General features: G+C 44.5%; 1 protein-coding gene across 5 annotated transcripts in view; it reads left to right on the plus strand.

Annotated features, from left to right (window-relative positions):
* The window catches only part of LOC147015209 (BCL2/adenovirus E1B 19 kDa protein-interacting protein 3-like), an 81720-nt gene that overhangs the window by 38817 nt on the left and 26223 nt on the right, over positions 1-16680 (plus strand). The window contains exons 1-4 of one of the 5 annotated variants that reach the window (XM_085849767.1): positions 13548-14192; positions 14986-15172; positions 15854-15902; positions 16251-16348. In XM_085849767.1, the coding sequence (XP_085705893.1) occupies positions 14057-14192; positions 14986-15172; positions 15854-15902; positions 16251-16348 (470 nt within the window). In that variant the 5' untranslated portion in view covers positions 13548-14056. Of the gene's footprint in view, positions 1-13547; positions 14193-14985; positions 15173-15853; positions 15903-16250; positions 16349-16680 lie in introns of those variants that run through there. The other 4 variants (XM_085849766.1, XM_085849768.1, XM_085849769.1 and 1 more) reach the window with 4 other exon arrangements.

Here is a 16680-nt window from a genome sequence, read left to right on the forward strand (position 1 = left end):
TTTTCAAGAGCTTGAGCTGAGAAAAGCTTTCAAACAAATACAGCCCAAGCCAGTGTTTCTTCCTGGTAAATAATTTTGCACAAATTCTTGGGAAATGGATTCGGGATTCCTGCCTTTTCCTGTTTTTTTTTTTTGTGTTTTTTTTTAGTTTGGGCTCAAACCCTCTCTTGTGGAAAGTGTCGATGTTCTTGCATCTGTGCAGTATGTACCTCCTTTTCCAACACTAAGGAACGACTCATCAACTTGTATTTTTATGGCCTTCAAAGCCATCCCACAACCAAGTTGATGAAATCGGAAATGTGTGCAATGGTAAAAGTTTCATACAAAGTTACATGATGATTGGATGGAAAATGCGGCCGGTGTTTAAAAATCCTTTTTCAAAAAAACAAATCCTTTTTCTGCAGGCATGGATTGCAGGGAACTGATTCATCATGCAGCAGGAACTTTTCTTCCCATGCTTTTTTCTTCTGTCCTCACTTTTTCAACTTTATTCGCTTTTAAGTTACTTTTCTCTGCAACTGCTTGATTAATTGACACGAAACTTTCAACATTGGGACGCCAACCCACAGATATAAAAAAAAACAAACAAAGTTACATGATTATTGGATAGAAAATGCGGCTAGTATTCCCAAAAAATCCATTTTCTGTTGGCATAGATTGCAGGGTGTTTCCCGTACAAGGAATAAACAAACAAGTAATAAACAGCCTCAACCTCGCTTCACTTACCCTCAGCTGAATGAGCTGTCGGATTGATTGTTTACACCAGCGCGGTGCTTCACAAAGTGCTCCTTGCCTTGGATTTATGTCAAGCTTGGTGTCGCATCGGTTGGCATTAGTTGGTGGACGTTAAAGCTCCTTTGGTGTCGTTCAAGTAAAAGGAGTTGAATTATCACCAGCATCCGACACAAAATCCGGATTTAACACAAAACTACAAGCTCTTTATTTTCAAACCCAATAATAATAATAATAATAATAACAATAGTAACCATTCCTTTCACACCATTGTGCACATAGGCAGCAGTTTCATTGGCCTGGATGGGGTGCCATTCTGATGTAAGATACTTGAATGGTTCATTGTTCCCAATAAGTTGGTATTCATTTTGCTGACCTCAGAAGAATGACAGGCTGAGTCAATGCACCTGGTATTATGCATGGCAGGCATAACCAGGACTTGAATTCAGGACCTTAAGATTTTCAGCCAGCCACCTTAACTATTAAACCACCACCAGGCTTTCAGACCCTTTAACACAAAGAAGATATATATATATATATATATATATATATATATATATATATATATATATATATATATATATATATATATATATATATATATATATATATATATATATATATATATATATATATGTGTGTGTGTAATATATTTATGTTGAAGGCTCCAGTTAGTTCAACCGAGGATGAAGGTGTGGAGGTTGAAAGAGGAGACAGTGAAGGAAGCATTAAGAGAGAGGCTGAGTATGGTTGAGGATGATGTGGTTGAGCTTGAAAGTGGTTGGATGTCAATGAAAGATAGTCTATTGGGAGCTGTTGGTGAGGTATGTGGATGGACAATAGGACCACCGAGGCACTCAGAAACATGGTGGTGGGATGATGAAGTTGGAAAGACGATTGAAGAGAAGAGGAAGAAGTTCAAGGAATGGCAAAAGGCGAAGGGTACGGTGGAAGAAGAGGCAGCACATCAAAGTTAAAAGGTCGCCAAGAAGGCTGCAAAGAAAGAGGTTGCAAAGGCGCAGGAGGCCCATAGGAAAATGTTCGGAGAACGCTTGGATTCAGAAGAGGGTAAGAGAGCGGTATTCAGGATTGCAAAGCAGATAGCAAGAGAGAGGTTTGATGTGACGGGGGGGGGGGGGTGAGTTGCTTGAAGGATGAAGTGGGACAAATCGTTGTGGACTCAGATGGAATTAAAGGAAGAAGGAAGAGATATATGGAAAGGCTGTTGAATGTAGAAAATGAATGGGATAGCAACATCGAGAGTAACCCAGTTTTAGGACCAGCAGAGAAGATAACTGAGAAGGAAGTTGAGGAAGCTACAAGAGCAATGAAGAGTAGAAAAGCAGGAGGGCCGACGGGAGTTGTGGGAGATATGTTGAAGGCAGCGGGAATTTGGGGTGTGAAGAGAATGACAGAGATCTGTAATCTGGCGGTGAAAGAAGGCCACATTCCAGTGGATTGGGAACTGAGTTCCCTCGTCCCTCTGTACAAGGGGAAAGGTGACCCTCTGGACTGTGGCTCCTATAGAGCAATAAAGTTATTGGAGCATGGAATGAAGGTATTGGAAAGGGTGTTGGAGAAGAGGATAAGGAAGAAGGTAAAGATTGACGAAATGCAGTTTGGATTTATGCCAGGAAGAGGAACGACAGATGAAATTTTTATTGTAAGGCAGTTGAGGAGAAGTACATGGAGAAGAGGAAGAAGTTGTTTTTGGGTTTGTTGTTCTGGAGAAAGCATTTGATAGGGTTCCACGTGAAGTTATGACATGGGCATTGAGGAAGTTAGGAGTGGAGGAATGGTTGATCAGAATAGTAATGGCAATGCACGAGAGAGTGCGCACAGCTGTAAGGACGAAGGACGGGAACAGTGGTGAGTTTGAGGTGAGGGTAGGAGTGCACCAGGGGTCGGTACTAAGTCCACTTCTATTTGTAGTTGTGATGGAGGTGCTGGCTCGGAGGGTAAAGGAGGGTTTACCGTGGGAGCTGCTGTATGCAGATGATCTGGTGTTGATTGCAGAATATGGATGGACTGAAGGAGAAGATGAACAAGTGGAAGGAATGTATGGAGGCAAAAGGTTTGAAGGTGAATATCGGAAAGACGAAGGTGATGGCAAGTGGTAAAGCATGTGGTGAGGTGGAAAGGACTGGGAAGTGGCCGTGTGCTGTGTGCAGGAAGGGTGTCGGAGTGAACTCCATTCAGTGTACAATGTGTGCTGAATGGGTTCATCGAAAATGTAGTGGGGTGAGAGGGTCATTAACCAGTGTGGCAGCTACATTCAAGTGTAAGGTGTGCAAAGAGGGAGCAGCAGATGAAGGAATTGTTGAGTTGGATCTTGGAGATGGTGCGAAGCTGGAAGGGGTGAAAACATTTTGCGATCTCAGAGACATGCTGAATGGAGAAGGTGGATCAGACTCTTCGACGGTTGCTGGAGTAAGATGTGCATGGAAGAAGTTTCGGGAACTGAGTGTCGTTGAAGCTGAAGGGAACGGTGTATGCTACATGTGTGAGGAGTACGATGATTTATGGGAGTGAGACATGGGTACTGAACATGGAGCAGCAACAAAGGCTGGAAAGGGTCAAAATGCGAATGGTTCGGTGGATGTGCGGTGTATCGTTGAGAGAGAGGAAGACAAATGATGACTTGCGGAAGATGATGGGAATAGAGTCTGTGATGGATGTTGTGAAGAGAAACAGGTTGAGATGGTTGGGTCATGTGTTGAGGAAGGATGAAAGTGACTGGGTGAGGAGTGTTAGTGGAGGACGGGGAAGACTGAGAAAAAGTTGGCTAAACGTGGTGGAAGAAGAAATGTGGGCAAGGGGATTAAGAAGGGGAGATGCAGAAAACAGGGTAAAGTGGAGAAGATTGTCATGGGGCCCGCAAGGCTAACCCCCGCTTTAGCAGGGAAAATGACCTTTAAATGTGTGTGTGTGTGTGTGTGTGTGTGTGTGTGTGTGTGTGTGTGTGTGTGTGTGTGTGTGTGTGTGTGTGTGTGTGTGTGTGTGTGTGTGTGTGTGTGTGTGTGTGTGTGTGTGTGTGTGTGTGTGTGTGTGTGTGTGTGTGTGTGTGTGTGTAGGCTCTAGTCAAATAAGATAGTCCTCAGAGGCCAGGCCTTAAATTAAGAGAAATAAGAGAGAGAGAACATAAAGTGAGGAGTGAAAATGAGTGAGTAAGAAAAGTGTGTGATGTCTGTTTGCAAGAAAGAGATATTATAACTCGGCCGGGAGTTATAGTTTGAGTGAGACAGAAAGCAAGACCAACAATCCTGACATGGTGAGTGTAAGATGGTTCCAGGCACCACTTTAACGTTCCTAAGTCAGAAAGGTAGTACAACCCTGAGCAGTTGCCGTCTACAACCTACTACCTAAAAAACCGGTCGAACCGGATGGGTGTTTTTTTTTTTGAGACACCATCTCCTTACTGGATGGATGGCCATCGGCTCCCTAAAGGAGCTCATCCACCCTTTATCAGGTCTTGTTTTTAGTCCTGCAGGGTGTCACAGTCACCCTCCCCATTCAAGTAAATTAGATATAGTGGCTGTTCGTTCAAGTTCCTCTGGGTTGGAAGAATATGCACACTCGACTCTAAGCTGTCCAGTATGGCTTTGAATCCTGACTCGGCTTTAAACTGTCATCTCAGTGTTTCATAGGAAGAGGGATTCATCAATGTGTGTGCCGTCCCTCGGATGGGCATTAAACTTGGATTTCCATTTGCCGGCATTAATTGTTGGATGTTAACGATCATATGGTGTGCTTCATGAAGAGTAGGTGAGCTATCACCGGCACCATGAACAAGTGACAAATTCCTACCCCAGCTACTGCAGGGAAGGCAATACCAAACCACGCAGTATAATCCTTGCCAACAAACTGCTTTGACAGCACTGGCACTTTGTAATGGTACCTCAGAATCAGAATCAGTACAAACCCCTTCAGTTTTAGCTAACTATTTTATCTGAAAATGCCAACTTGACGATAAACTGTTACCTGAATGCTTTGCATGTTGCATCAATGAGTGCACCATTCAGAGGGGATATTAATCTGGGTATCTACAATTTGTGGTGGCTTTGTTGGTGGCTTCAATAATTTGGTTTCAGAGCAACTAGCAGATCACCAATTTATTTTCAGACCAGGTCACTGGACTTTGGACATGGTGCTTCGACTCACCCAACAATGGATGGAGCCCCTCAATGTCAGACATAAGATCGAGCCATCACTCTGGACATATCTCATGCTTTTAATACAGTCTGGTATCATGCCTTACTCTCCAAACTCTCTACCTATAGCCTGTATCTCACTGCGCTGCGACAGCTCGCGACAAAATGCGAACGGGATTCTCCAAAATGTCTCAAAACGTTCGTGGTGGTTCTCAATTTCCTCGCGCGAGTCGCAGGACATCGCTCTGATATTGCTTGAATTTTGAACATGTTCAAAAATTTCGTGCGACAAATTTTCTCTCAAAATAGTCTCAGAGTCGTCGCAGTTGTCTCGAACCCTTCTCAATTTAGTTTCCGTGAGTCAGAAGGTGCGACAAATGTGAGACCACTTTGTGAGGGATTGGTGACCTCTGAAACTAAATTGTTACTGATTGTAGAAAAAAATGATAATCTGTCCTGGGACCCCTGAGAGTTTCGTAATTATATTGCAATTTGTTCTCAATGACATGAGACATACGTAAATGTGAGATATTCGTGAGACATACTCAAAAATAAATTCAGTGTGATTCCAAGTGAAAATTATCACAATTTTGTGTCTCCAACGAGTCGCGAGCTGTCGCAGCCCAGTGAGATACAGGCTTTAGGCATCGAAGGCCAACTCCACACATGGCTCACTGACTTCCTTTACTCTCGAAGCCAAGTTGTTGTGGCTCTCAATGGAATCCTTTCATCTCCTCTCCCTGTCAAGGCAGGCCCTAAGGCAGTGTTCTGGGCCCAGTCCTATTCCTGATCTTCGTCAATGATCTCTCTGACTCTTTGGAAAATCCTCTTTATCTATTTTTCTGATGACTCCACTATCTTCCGTGACATCCCTCATCCTTCAGACAGGCAGGCTGCAACCTCTTCCCTCTCTTAAGACCTTAAAAAAATCACAAGATGGTCGAACGCTTGGAATATATCTTTCAATCCTGACAAATCTCACACTCTCACTATCTCTCTCCAAAAAAGACCTCGGTTGGAGATCAAAAGCATGTGATCTGCAATATACTTTCTTAACAAACCTCTTGAAGTTCAGTCATTCAAATTCCTGGGTTTCACGATCAGCCATGATTTTTCTTTGGCAAACCACATTTCAAAGTTGATCTCCAAATCCAACTGCCGACTGGGCATCCTCTGTCATACAATGTCCTTCCTTGGCACACTTAAACTCCTATCCACCGACAAGGCTTTCATCCACAGGTTGATGGAGCTTTATTTCATCTGCAGCTTGATTTCACCCTTCTGGTGAAACTACTGCTCTCCCCTCTGGGCTGGCTCCCCTGCCTCACATCTTGCTCAGCTTGATGCCATGCAAGCCAAGGCCTTCAAGATTATTGGAATCTCCCACAATGAAGATGAGTCTATGGATCTAGCACATCATTATCGCAGACAGGTCAGTGGTCTCTGTCTTCTACCTCCTCTTTTCTGGTATTGCGCTCTCTGCTCTTTCCATGCTTTGCCTCCAAACCCCAGGTTTCTGCAGGACTCACATGGTACATCATCAACCCCCTTCTGGTGAAACTACCTAAATCCAGGATCACTGCTCACTTCCACGCATTTGTTCCTCATTTTTCCCACCTGTGGAATGAACCTCAGCATCCTCTTCAATCTCATTCTTCCCTGGCTGGTGAGAGAGGAACCAACACCCAGCCAATTTGCATGGTGACAATTGAAATCACCACATATGAGGAAGAGAGAGTTGGGATGAGTGGTTAAAAGTTTGTCCATGTTGTGAGAGAGAGAGAGAGAGAGAGAGAGAGAGAGAGAGAGAGAGAGAGAGAGAGAGAGAGAGAGAGAGAGAGAGAGAGAGAGAGAGAGAGAGAGAGAGATATGGAGAGAGAGAGAGAGAGAGAGAGAGAGAGAGAGAGAGAGAGAGAGAGAGAGAGAGAGAGAGAGAGAGAGAGAGAGAGAGAGAGAGAGAGAGAGAGAGAGAGAGAGAGAGAGAGAGAGAGAGAGAGAGAGAGAGAGAGAGAGAGAGAGAGAGAGAGAGAGAGAGAGAGATATATATGGAGAGAGATGTAGATGTAGATGGAGTTGTCACTGTTAGGAGGAAGGTACAACACACAGAGGTACAAGAGGTGGGAGTGGAGGAGAAGTCACAGTCAGATGTACTCTTGGGAATGGGAGGTGTAAGATCAGTACATAGACAGTGAGAAATTCATGTATAGTGCAACTCCGCTGCCGGGCATGGTTTAGGCCCATCAAATAGGAGGAGACGATAACTGGGGAAAGACACTAAGGAGTCAGCGATGTCCTGTGGGAGGAAGGATTCTGTTAAACAGATGATGTCTGGTTTATAGGCAGTAACCTGAATTGAGAGAACTGTCAGGTTGGAGTGGAGACCTCAGATGTTTGAAGTCCACACAGTTATAGATTGGGGGGGGGGAGGAGGTGTTGAGAGTGTGCAGGATGGGGGTGGGAGGATTTGCTCAAGCAAGGTGAGTTTTAGGGGGCAGGGTGAGGGGGAAGGTTTGTGTGTGTGTGGGGGGTGTGGGGGAAGGTTTGAGTGTGTGGGAAGGTTTGAGTGTGTGGGGTGTGGGGGAGGGGTTGGGTGTGTGGGAAGGTTTGAGTGTGTGGGGTGTGGGGGAAGGTTTGAGTGTGGGGGAAGGTTTGCGTGTGTGGGGTATGGGAGAAGGTTTGAGTGTGTGGGGTGTGGGAGAAGGATTGAGTGTGGGATGCGGGGGAAGATTTGAGAGGGTGGAGTGAAGGGGACGCATTGAGACGGTGGGGTGAGGAGGAATGCAGAAAGGGGGTACATGAAGCTTTGAGCGGGTGGGGTGGGGTGGATGCTTATTCCGATTCCAGATTCCCAACTTTGACAAATGGAGATAAATATCATGGGATGGGAGATAAGATCGCTTGTTGAACACACGGATAAATTGGTGGACCATGCGCTGAGCAAACACCTCTGAAAAATAATCTTTGTGAAGAAGAAGAGACATATTGTGGTGTAAAAGGGAAACACATGTCGCATTTCTGAAGGAGATGCAAGGGTTGAAAATGCATTTTCAAATTTATTTTAAATTCTTTTGAAGGAGTAAGAAGCATTTATATTAAATGTTGATTGAGTTTGGAGATATTGAGAAATAGGGGGATGAGGAAAAAAATGTAGAACCAGAAGCATAAGGAAATGCAAGTGGAAGTGAGAATCGTTATGGAGTGAAAAGAAAGGCGTTTTTTTTGTTTTGAAGGGAGGAAAAGAAATAGGATAATGTAAAGGAGGTAGAAGCAAGATACCCAGGAATAAGGGAACAAAACGAGGAACATAGAGAAAAATCATTTTCACACTTTCTGTCTGAGATTGGCCTCATCGGGCCTTGAACAATACAAAACCAAACAAAGAGCACAAACAAATAAACATGAAATATTGCACGGGATTCAACAGCAACATCCAGACAAGCCAAAACAACATTACATTCCAGTGAGCTAAAAATATGACCTATCCCGTAAGGAAAACTCACCTTTATGAGGTGGAAACGAGGAACTCAGATTTTCACCACCACGTGCAGAAAGTTCGGAACTGGAAGTCAAAACATATTATGCATGCAAAAATTACTGAACTTTGACCTTCTGCCCTCTGTGCTTCATACATTTATATTCCTCCCTCTCTCCTTTTCCCCCCAACTCCTTAAAACATTCCTTTCACAGCCTTATCCTTCCTCACCTCAATGTTTTTATGCATCTGCTGACGAAGTCGCCGGTGGCATTAAGTCCGTGATAATTTTCTATGTTTTCTCTGCAATCACTTATCCGATTGACACAAAATTTTCACCATAGGTGCGAATACTTATGTAAAAAAAATTTTTTAGGATAACTACGGCGTAATAGGTCACGTGGTGTGGCAGCTATGTTAGAAAAAAGGAAAAACTTTGGACCTCTGTCTCTCCGAAACTGCTCCATGGAAAAAATTGACACTTGGTACATGTCAAGTATTCCCAATAGGAAATATGTATGATTTATGACGGTCACAGGTGGCTTTGTTATGACATCATAATTGCATACATCGAATGCATTATCTGATCAATATGAACATTTTTGATGGTTTTCTTGGGCTAAATTGTATGGGGGGTGGGGGTATTGATGACGTCATTGGTCATGTGGTTCGGCAACTGCATTTTTTTTTTAAACATAAAAGCCTTCAAAAATCTTCTTCTCCGAAACGGCTGAACAGATAGAGGCAAAACGTTTCAATTATGGTTGCCGATGTTGCCTATGACAAAAAGTTCTCCACCTATGATGTCATGGTTTGGCAGCTTTGATGTTTTTTTGAAGAATAACGATTAAAATCTTCTCCAGAAGAGCTTCGCAGCTCGAGGGGAAACTTCGCCCACTTGTTCCCCAAACCTTGGGGATACCAAGATGTTCACAAATAATCAATAGGTCACATGGTCTGGCAGCCACATTGGATTGAAAAAAAATCTTTATATATATATATATATATATATATATACATATACTCCCTGTGTCGCAAGAGGCGACCAGGGTTGCGTCAGGAAGGGCATCCGGTGTAAAAAATGTGCCAAATCACTATGCGGATCATTTGGATGATCCGCTGTGGCGACCCCTAACGGGAGCAGCCGAAAGAAGAAGAAGAAGAAGAAGAAGAATAAGATATATATATATATATATATATATATACATATATACATATATATATATATATATATACACATATACACATATATATATATACACATATATATATATATATATATATATATATATATACACATATATATATATATACACATATATATATATATATGTATATATATATATATATATATATATATATATATATATATATATAGATATATACATATATATATATATATATATATATATATATATATATATACATACATAAATTTTCTCTTTCACCGCTTCATCAATCGATGTGAAACTTCACAATGATGATCCAGTAGTCATGGGGAATTTTTTCTTTTTAGATTTCAACCTGATCGGACACATGGTCTGGCAGCCAGAATTATTTACTATTTTGAATCTGGGTTCAGGGATTTAAATCAAACATGGTACAAGTATTATAATGATGTCATAATGTGGGCAGAGGCATATCTGGCAACATCACGATGTCAGACTGCCCATCTAGTTTTTGTTTGTTTGTTTTTCCAAGAACACTTTCCCCACTCCATCATGTCCCCACCCAAATACCTGAGGCCAACAAATGCATTTCTCATTCCTAACCTACAAAATAATTGCAGGTTTTTTTCCTACCCCATGCAATTCTACCCCACATTCCTAATTATTTTGCAACCTCGAAAAGAAATGACACCCATGTGACATCATTGCATGATGTATTTGCATGCCATCAGCATGCTTCTATCTTCCTGTTGGAGTTCACTGTTGTTTTTATCAAATTTGTTTCTGTGAACTTTAAACAATTGCTTGTTATTATTACACAAACTATTTGTTTCCAATAACATAATATAGTGATAAGTTTGTGCATGAACATTCAAAAATCCATTTCAGCACAACTCATCAGATTATCTTGTTAAACATATGCCACAAAAGACAACATGTGCTTTTAAAGCACTTCGGTGAGAAATATAAGATGGCAAAAACAATTATCCTGGAATATGCAAGAGCAAACAAAACCCGTCGCTTCGCTTATGGGAATGTCAAGGGGGCGGGGGGGGTTAAAAAGAGGGAGAGGAAGGAGAGAAGAGAGAGGAGAGGGAGAGAGGATGGAGGAGAGGGGGGGAGAGAGAGAGGGAGAGGGGTGGGAGAGAGAGGGAGAGGGGGAGAGAGAGAGGGAGAGGGGTGGGAGAGAGAGGGAGAGGGGTGGGAGAGAGAGGGGAGAGGGGTGGGAGAGAGAGAGGCAGAAGGGTTGGAGAGAGAGAGGTGGGAGAGAGAGAGGGAGAGTGGTGGGAGAGAGAGAGAGAGGGAGAGGGGTGGGAGAGAGGGAGAGGAGTAGGAGAGAGAGGGGGAGAGGAGTGGGAGAGAGAGAGAGGAGTGGGAGAGAGAGAGAGAGAGGAGTGGGAGAGAGAGAGAGAGGAGTGGGAGAGAGAAGAGAGAGAGGAGTGGGAGAGAGAGAGAGAGAGAGGAGTGGGAGAGAGAGAGAGGGAGAGGGAGAGAGGTGGGGGAGAGAGGGAGAGAGGTGGGGGGAGAGAGAGGGAGGGGTGAGAGAGAGGGAGAGAGAGAAGGGGTGAGAGAGAGGGAGAGGGGTGGGAAGAGCGTGAGAGGAATAGGTGTGGAGAGAGAGAGAGGGAGAGGTGTGGAAAGAGAGAGAGGGAGAGGGGTGGGAGGAGCGTGAGAGGAATAGGTGTGGAGAGAGAGAGGGAGAGGTGTGGAGAGAGAGGTGAGAGAGGAGAGGTGGGGTGAGAGGGAGGGGTGGAGGAGAGAGAGGATAAGGGAGAGAGGTGGGGTGGGAGAGGGGTGGAGGGAGAGAGAGGGAGAGGTGTGGAGGGAGAGAGGAGAGGCGTGGAGGGAGAGAACGAGAGGGGTGGGGAGAGAGAGGGAGAGGGTGGGGGAGAGAGAGGGGAGAGGGGTGGGAGGAGAGAGGGGGAGAGGGGTGGGAGGAGAGAGAGAGAGAGAAGGGTTGGAGGAGAGAGAGGGAGAGGGTGGGAGGAGAGGGATGGAGAGGGTGAGAGGGAGGAGAGTGAGAGGGAGGAGAGTGAGAGTGGTGGAAGGAGAGTGATGGGAGGAGAGTGAGAGGGAGAGTGGTGGGAGGAGAGGGAGAGTGGTGGGAGGAGAGGGAGAGTGCTGAGAGCGAGAGTGGTGGGAGGAGAGTAGAGGGAGAGGGGTGGGGAGATAGCAGAGAGGGAGGGAGAAAGGGGTGGGAGGAGAGAGGGTGGAGGGGAGGAGAGAGAGGGTGAGATAGCGGTGAGAGGCAGAGGGTAGGGGGGATTGGGAAGGGACGGGAGAGTGCGGAGTGGGAGAGGAGGAGAGAAGGGGATTCCGGTAGACGTGACTCCCAGTTTCATATCCATCCAATGGACGTCACACACATTGATGAATCACCCTGCCTGTGAAACACTGGGATGAATGTTTATAGCTGTGTTGGGATTCAAACTCAGGTGAGACAGCTGAGAGCAAGCATGCATAATTCTCAGCTGTCCTGTCGTTTTCTGGTGGTTTATTGCTTTATAAAAACTGAATTGATCCAAACAACAGCTGCAACTGCTAACCAAAAAAAAGCTTTAATTTGTCCAATTCGCCCATTCTTTGACAGCCCTTCCTCTCCTCAACCTCCCCAGAGCGATATGGCAGTGGAGCGGGTTTGGCAGGAGGACAGCGTGAGGAGAGGGAAAGGGAAGGCAGTGTGAGGGGAAGGGAGGGAAGGCTTTAGTTCTCTCATCCTCTCTTCCTGTCCAGGCTGGAGTTACTCAAGGCAGTGTTCTGGGCCCTGTTATCTTTCTGGTTTTCATCAATGATCTCTCTGACTTTGGAAAATCCTCTTTATCTCCTTGCTTATGACTCCACCCTCTGCCATACCATCGGCCATCCCTCAAATTGATAAGCAGCAGCTTCTTCACTCTCTGCAGATCTGGGAAAAATAAAAAAAACTGGTCCAACACGTGGAACATGTCTTTCAACCCAGACAAATTTCACACTCTCACTATGTCTCTCTGAAAGCACCGTCTGGAAAAAAAACCCCCATCTACTTTCTCAGCAATCCTCTTGAAGAAGTACTTTCTTTCAAGCTTCTGGGTCTCACTATCTGCAAGGATCTTTCCTCGGAAAGCCACATTTCCAACCTGGCCTCCAAAGCCAGTCGCAAACTGGGAATCCTCCATCGTGCCAAGTCCTTCCTTGGCATAACCTGAGCTCCTGACCACATACAAAGCTTTCGTCCGCAACCTGATGGAGTACTGCTCTCCCCTCTGGGCTGGTGCTTCCGCCTCTCACCTTTCTTGGCTTCACTCTGTGGAAACCAAGGCATTTCGGATCATTGGTATCTCCCGTGATGAGACTGAGTCTTTGAGTCTCTCAATCTCTCACCCCAGGCAGGTCGGTGGTCTTTCTGTCTTCTCCCGTCTCCTCTCCCACTTCGCCCCCCCCCCTGCTCTGTCTGAGATATGGCCCACCCCCATCTTTCTGCAGGGTGCTCAAGGTCTGCCAACAACCCCTTTCTGGTAAAACTACCACAATCAAGACTCACTGCTCACCTTCACACTTTCATTCCTCTTTTTCCCACCTTTGGAACAAACTCCCACACTCTTCAATCCCATTCTTCTCTCCAGGTCTTCAAAACAGCTGTTCACCACCATCTCTTATCTTCCCTCATCCAAAACCATGATCTTTTCTAACCCTGTTAATTCATCCCAAACTCACCTCCTTCAAATTTCCAGCTTTCACTCCTGAAAGTCCCTGTCGTGTAAGGACCTGAAAGTCTCTGTGGTGTCCATCTTGTTTACCCTGTGTACCCCCACCCCATCCCTCTTCCTTCCACAAATCTCCTCATGTCTCTGTTCCACACTGTTTTTCCTTCCCTCTCCCGCTCCTCTTGTTGTAAATTCTGTTTGTTAGCTCTCATATGAGCCTCGACGGTGTATACAACATATAAAGAAGGCAGTGCAAGGGGACGGGTAGGAAGCGTGAGGGGAGGGGGGAGGCAGCATGAGGAGGGGGGAAGGCAACACGGGCGGGGGCAAGGGGAGATCACGTGAGGGGAGGTTCCGTCCCAATGGAGAAGGAGGGGTGGAGGAGCGAGGAGGTAGCGAGACTGAGGAGGGGTTGGGAGTGAGGAAGGCTTGGATTCTATTGAGAACCACATCTTGGGTGCGAGGATGGGTGGAGGAGTGAGAAGGGTGGAGGAGAGAAAGCAGTGTGAGGGGAGGGGAAGGAGGTGTGGGTGGAAGGGAAGGCAGCTTGAGGGGAGGTCAAGGGAGGGCTGCATAAGGGGAGGGCAAGGTAAGGAGTGCAGTGTGAGGGGAGGGTCCATCTGGACATCCGGTGACAGAGAGAGGGAGAGATAGAGGTGTGTGGCAGGAGGGTGCTGCACTGCATTAGGAGGGGTGGAGTGAGGATGGGACAAAGAGAGGGAGTGGGGGTGGAGAAGTTAGCAGAGAGAACATGTTATGCTTAATGAACAAAAAACACTCACACATACACACACAATTGTCATGTGACGGGTGAAACATTTGGTTCTGTAATTTATAAAACACGTTAATATGGCGAACGGCTCGGATATGAGGTTTTATCTATATTATAAAGCAGGAGTGTCTGTCCATCTGTCTGACCCTGAACTACTCCCTCAGTTTTGGGGCTATCCCCGCCAAACCTTCTGTGGAATGTTCAGGTCCTCAGGTGGGTGGGAGGTTTCATAAATACCTCAATACAATTATGATTTTGACTTTCTAACCATACGAAGCTGTTCCCGATCCTGATGTAACCTCAGAACGGCGTTTCTCTTTGCTTACCTCACGAGTGTTTGTAATATTGTTTTTTGTTATATTTATGGTGTTGTATTAATTTGTGATTGGATTGATGCATTGTGGAATGAAAATATAGAGATTGAGGTGAAAGCAGAATGAGAAATAATTTGAGAGGTGAAATCACCCGTAACATTCTCGGATTCGGCATTTACAGAATTGACATGGCATCATTGAAATACTTCGTTTATTTCACTAGTGTTTGTAATGGTGTATTTTGTTAAATTAATGGTGTAGTATTAATTTGTGATTGGAATGAAAATATAGAGATTGAGGTGAAAGCAGAATGAGGAAATCATGTGAGGGGTTCTACCCGTGACATTCGCAGATTTGGCATTTGTAGTTACCTCTGACACTGAAAGTGAAGGAGGTTATGTTTTCACCCCTTTCTGTCTGTTTGTCTGTCTGTGTGCACGATATCTCAAAAAGTTTTGGACGGATTCGGACGAAACTTGGTGGACATTTTGAGTGTGCGACAAGGACGAATCAATTCAATTTTGGTGAAGATCCGAATCCGAATTTGGATACGAGAATTATTTAAGTTTTGGCCCGAGTATGTTCTCGTGGATCAGGCATTACGTGGCGGAGGTATGCGCTCTACCGAGTGCCCTTCTAGTTTTGTTCTGTGGCACAAATTAATCAATGTTCAAGAAAATATTTTTCTTAAGGTTCCTGGGTGGAATTGAACTTTGGAAGTGATGAGGAGTGTCGGGGCAGTGGTTCTGGGCTATCTGAGCCTGCATACATCGTGCCAGAGGAACTGGAACGCTTCTTGATGGAGGCGCAGAGGGATTCTGGCTCCATTGGATCAACTGGCACACCGCTTGACGGGTTTGACTTCCATCCACGTTTTCTGTCAGTCAGCACGTGCCTTTAATGATTGCATCATCTGTATGTAGGTAATCCTCAGGATCAGCATCATCCTCCATTTACCACATGTCAGCCATTTCGATAGACCCTGCTTAGTCTTAATTTTAGCAATAGGCTGTTCCATTTGGAGCTGTTTATTCACCTGTTTGGAGCTGCTTATTCACCTGTCTGAAGCTGTTTATTCACCTGTCTGAAGCTGTTTATTCACCTAGTGAAGATGGAGACATGTGCTTGCAGAACTTTCTGCATCCACCTGTCTCTGTCTTTCACAAACCACAATATCGCTTATAAAGTCCAGACATTTTACTTATTTTTCAATTTGGGATTTAATGATAGGGATATTATACCAACAAGACAGGTTCATCGTCGCAGTTTAAGATGCAATGTAAGTTGTCCTTCGCAATCTTGTCTTAAGTTGTGAATCATTATTTGCAATTATTGTATCTTCTCTTTCAATCTTTAAAATCGACCATTTTATTTTATAATGCTCAAACATCTCCAGCATCGAACTTTACAGCCATCAAAGTTCGATGCCTGTTTTGTTTTTAAACCCATTGCACGAATGGAAAATTTGTAGTACTTGTTTGTCATCTCAGGCTAATCATGCTGTCCTTACTGAAGTGCAAGCTGACATTTTAATTTTTCTTAACCTCATGTTTTGCACAGCTCTGCACATGACTCAGGAGAAGATGTTGATCATATGTCCTCAGATTTGGTAATGATGAAGGATTTAGCTTTATGGGACCTTCTACATTTTACTTTTTGAAAACATGGAATTTTTCATCATCCCTTCCACCCACCTCCCTTCTCCATAACACTCCCTCTCTCTCCTTCCCTTTTTCCTCTATATCTTTTCGTCTCCACACATGCCAACTATCCACAAATCCTATATCCTTTCTTATCTCCCCTATAATTCCTGTCCCCTCTATTTCTCAAATTTCCCTCCATCCTTGCATACGTGTGATGTATTGATGAGTTTGGATTTCATCAGCAAGGAATTGTTGAAAGTTTTCATTTTGAAACATTGTCAGTGATATCTCGTAATTTGCTTTGTAAATTTCAGTTTGAAGAAACAACAGTAACCTCACAATATGACGGAGAAACCAGGCACAGGAAGCGGAATTGGGAGTGGTCCAGTCGGCCTGAGAATACTCCTCCAAAGTAAGATTACTTTGCGGAACTTTTGTGTGGCTCCAAATACTCCTCTTCTTGTAGTGTCCATTTTATTGCAAGCCAGTTGCTTGTACAATTGCAGAATATTTTTTTAGATCGAGTGCAGAGCTCAAAAAGGCCTTGTCTTCATTCAAAGGTTTATCAAGGAAGAGACAGTCAAATGGGGCAAGGCAACCAAAGTGCCAACGTCTTTTTTTCTTAACTGAGCACTTTAAGTCACAATCCTGAGGTCATGGTAACTAGCATCTGACATATCTTTTCATTATTCCAGACAATCTATACTATAAAAGAGCCGTTTGTCTGCCTGTGTGTCGCCATTC

Source organism: Eptatretus burgeri, chromosome 12, assembly GCF_056783735.1.
Source record: "Eptatretus burgeri isolate ZD-2024b chromosome 12, Ebu_testis_v1, whole genome shotgun sequence".
NCBI lineage: Eukaryota > Metazoa > Chordata > Myxini > Myxiniformes > Myxinidae > Eptatretus > Eptatretus burgeri.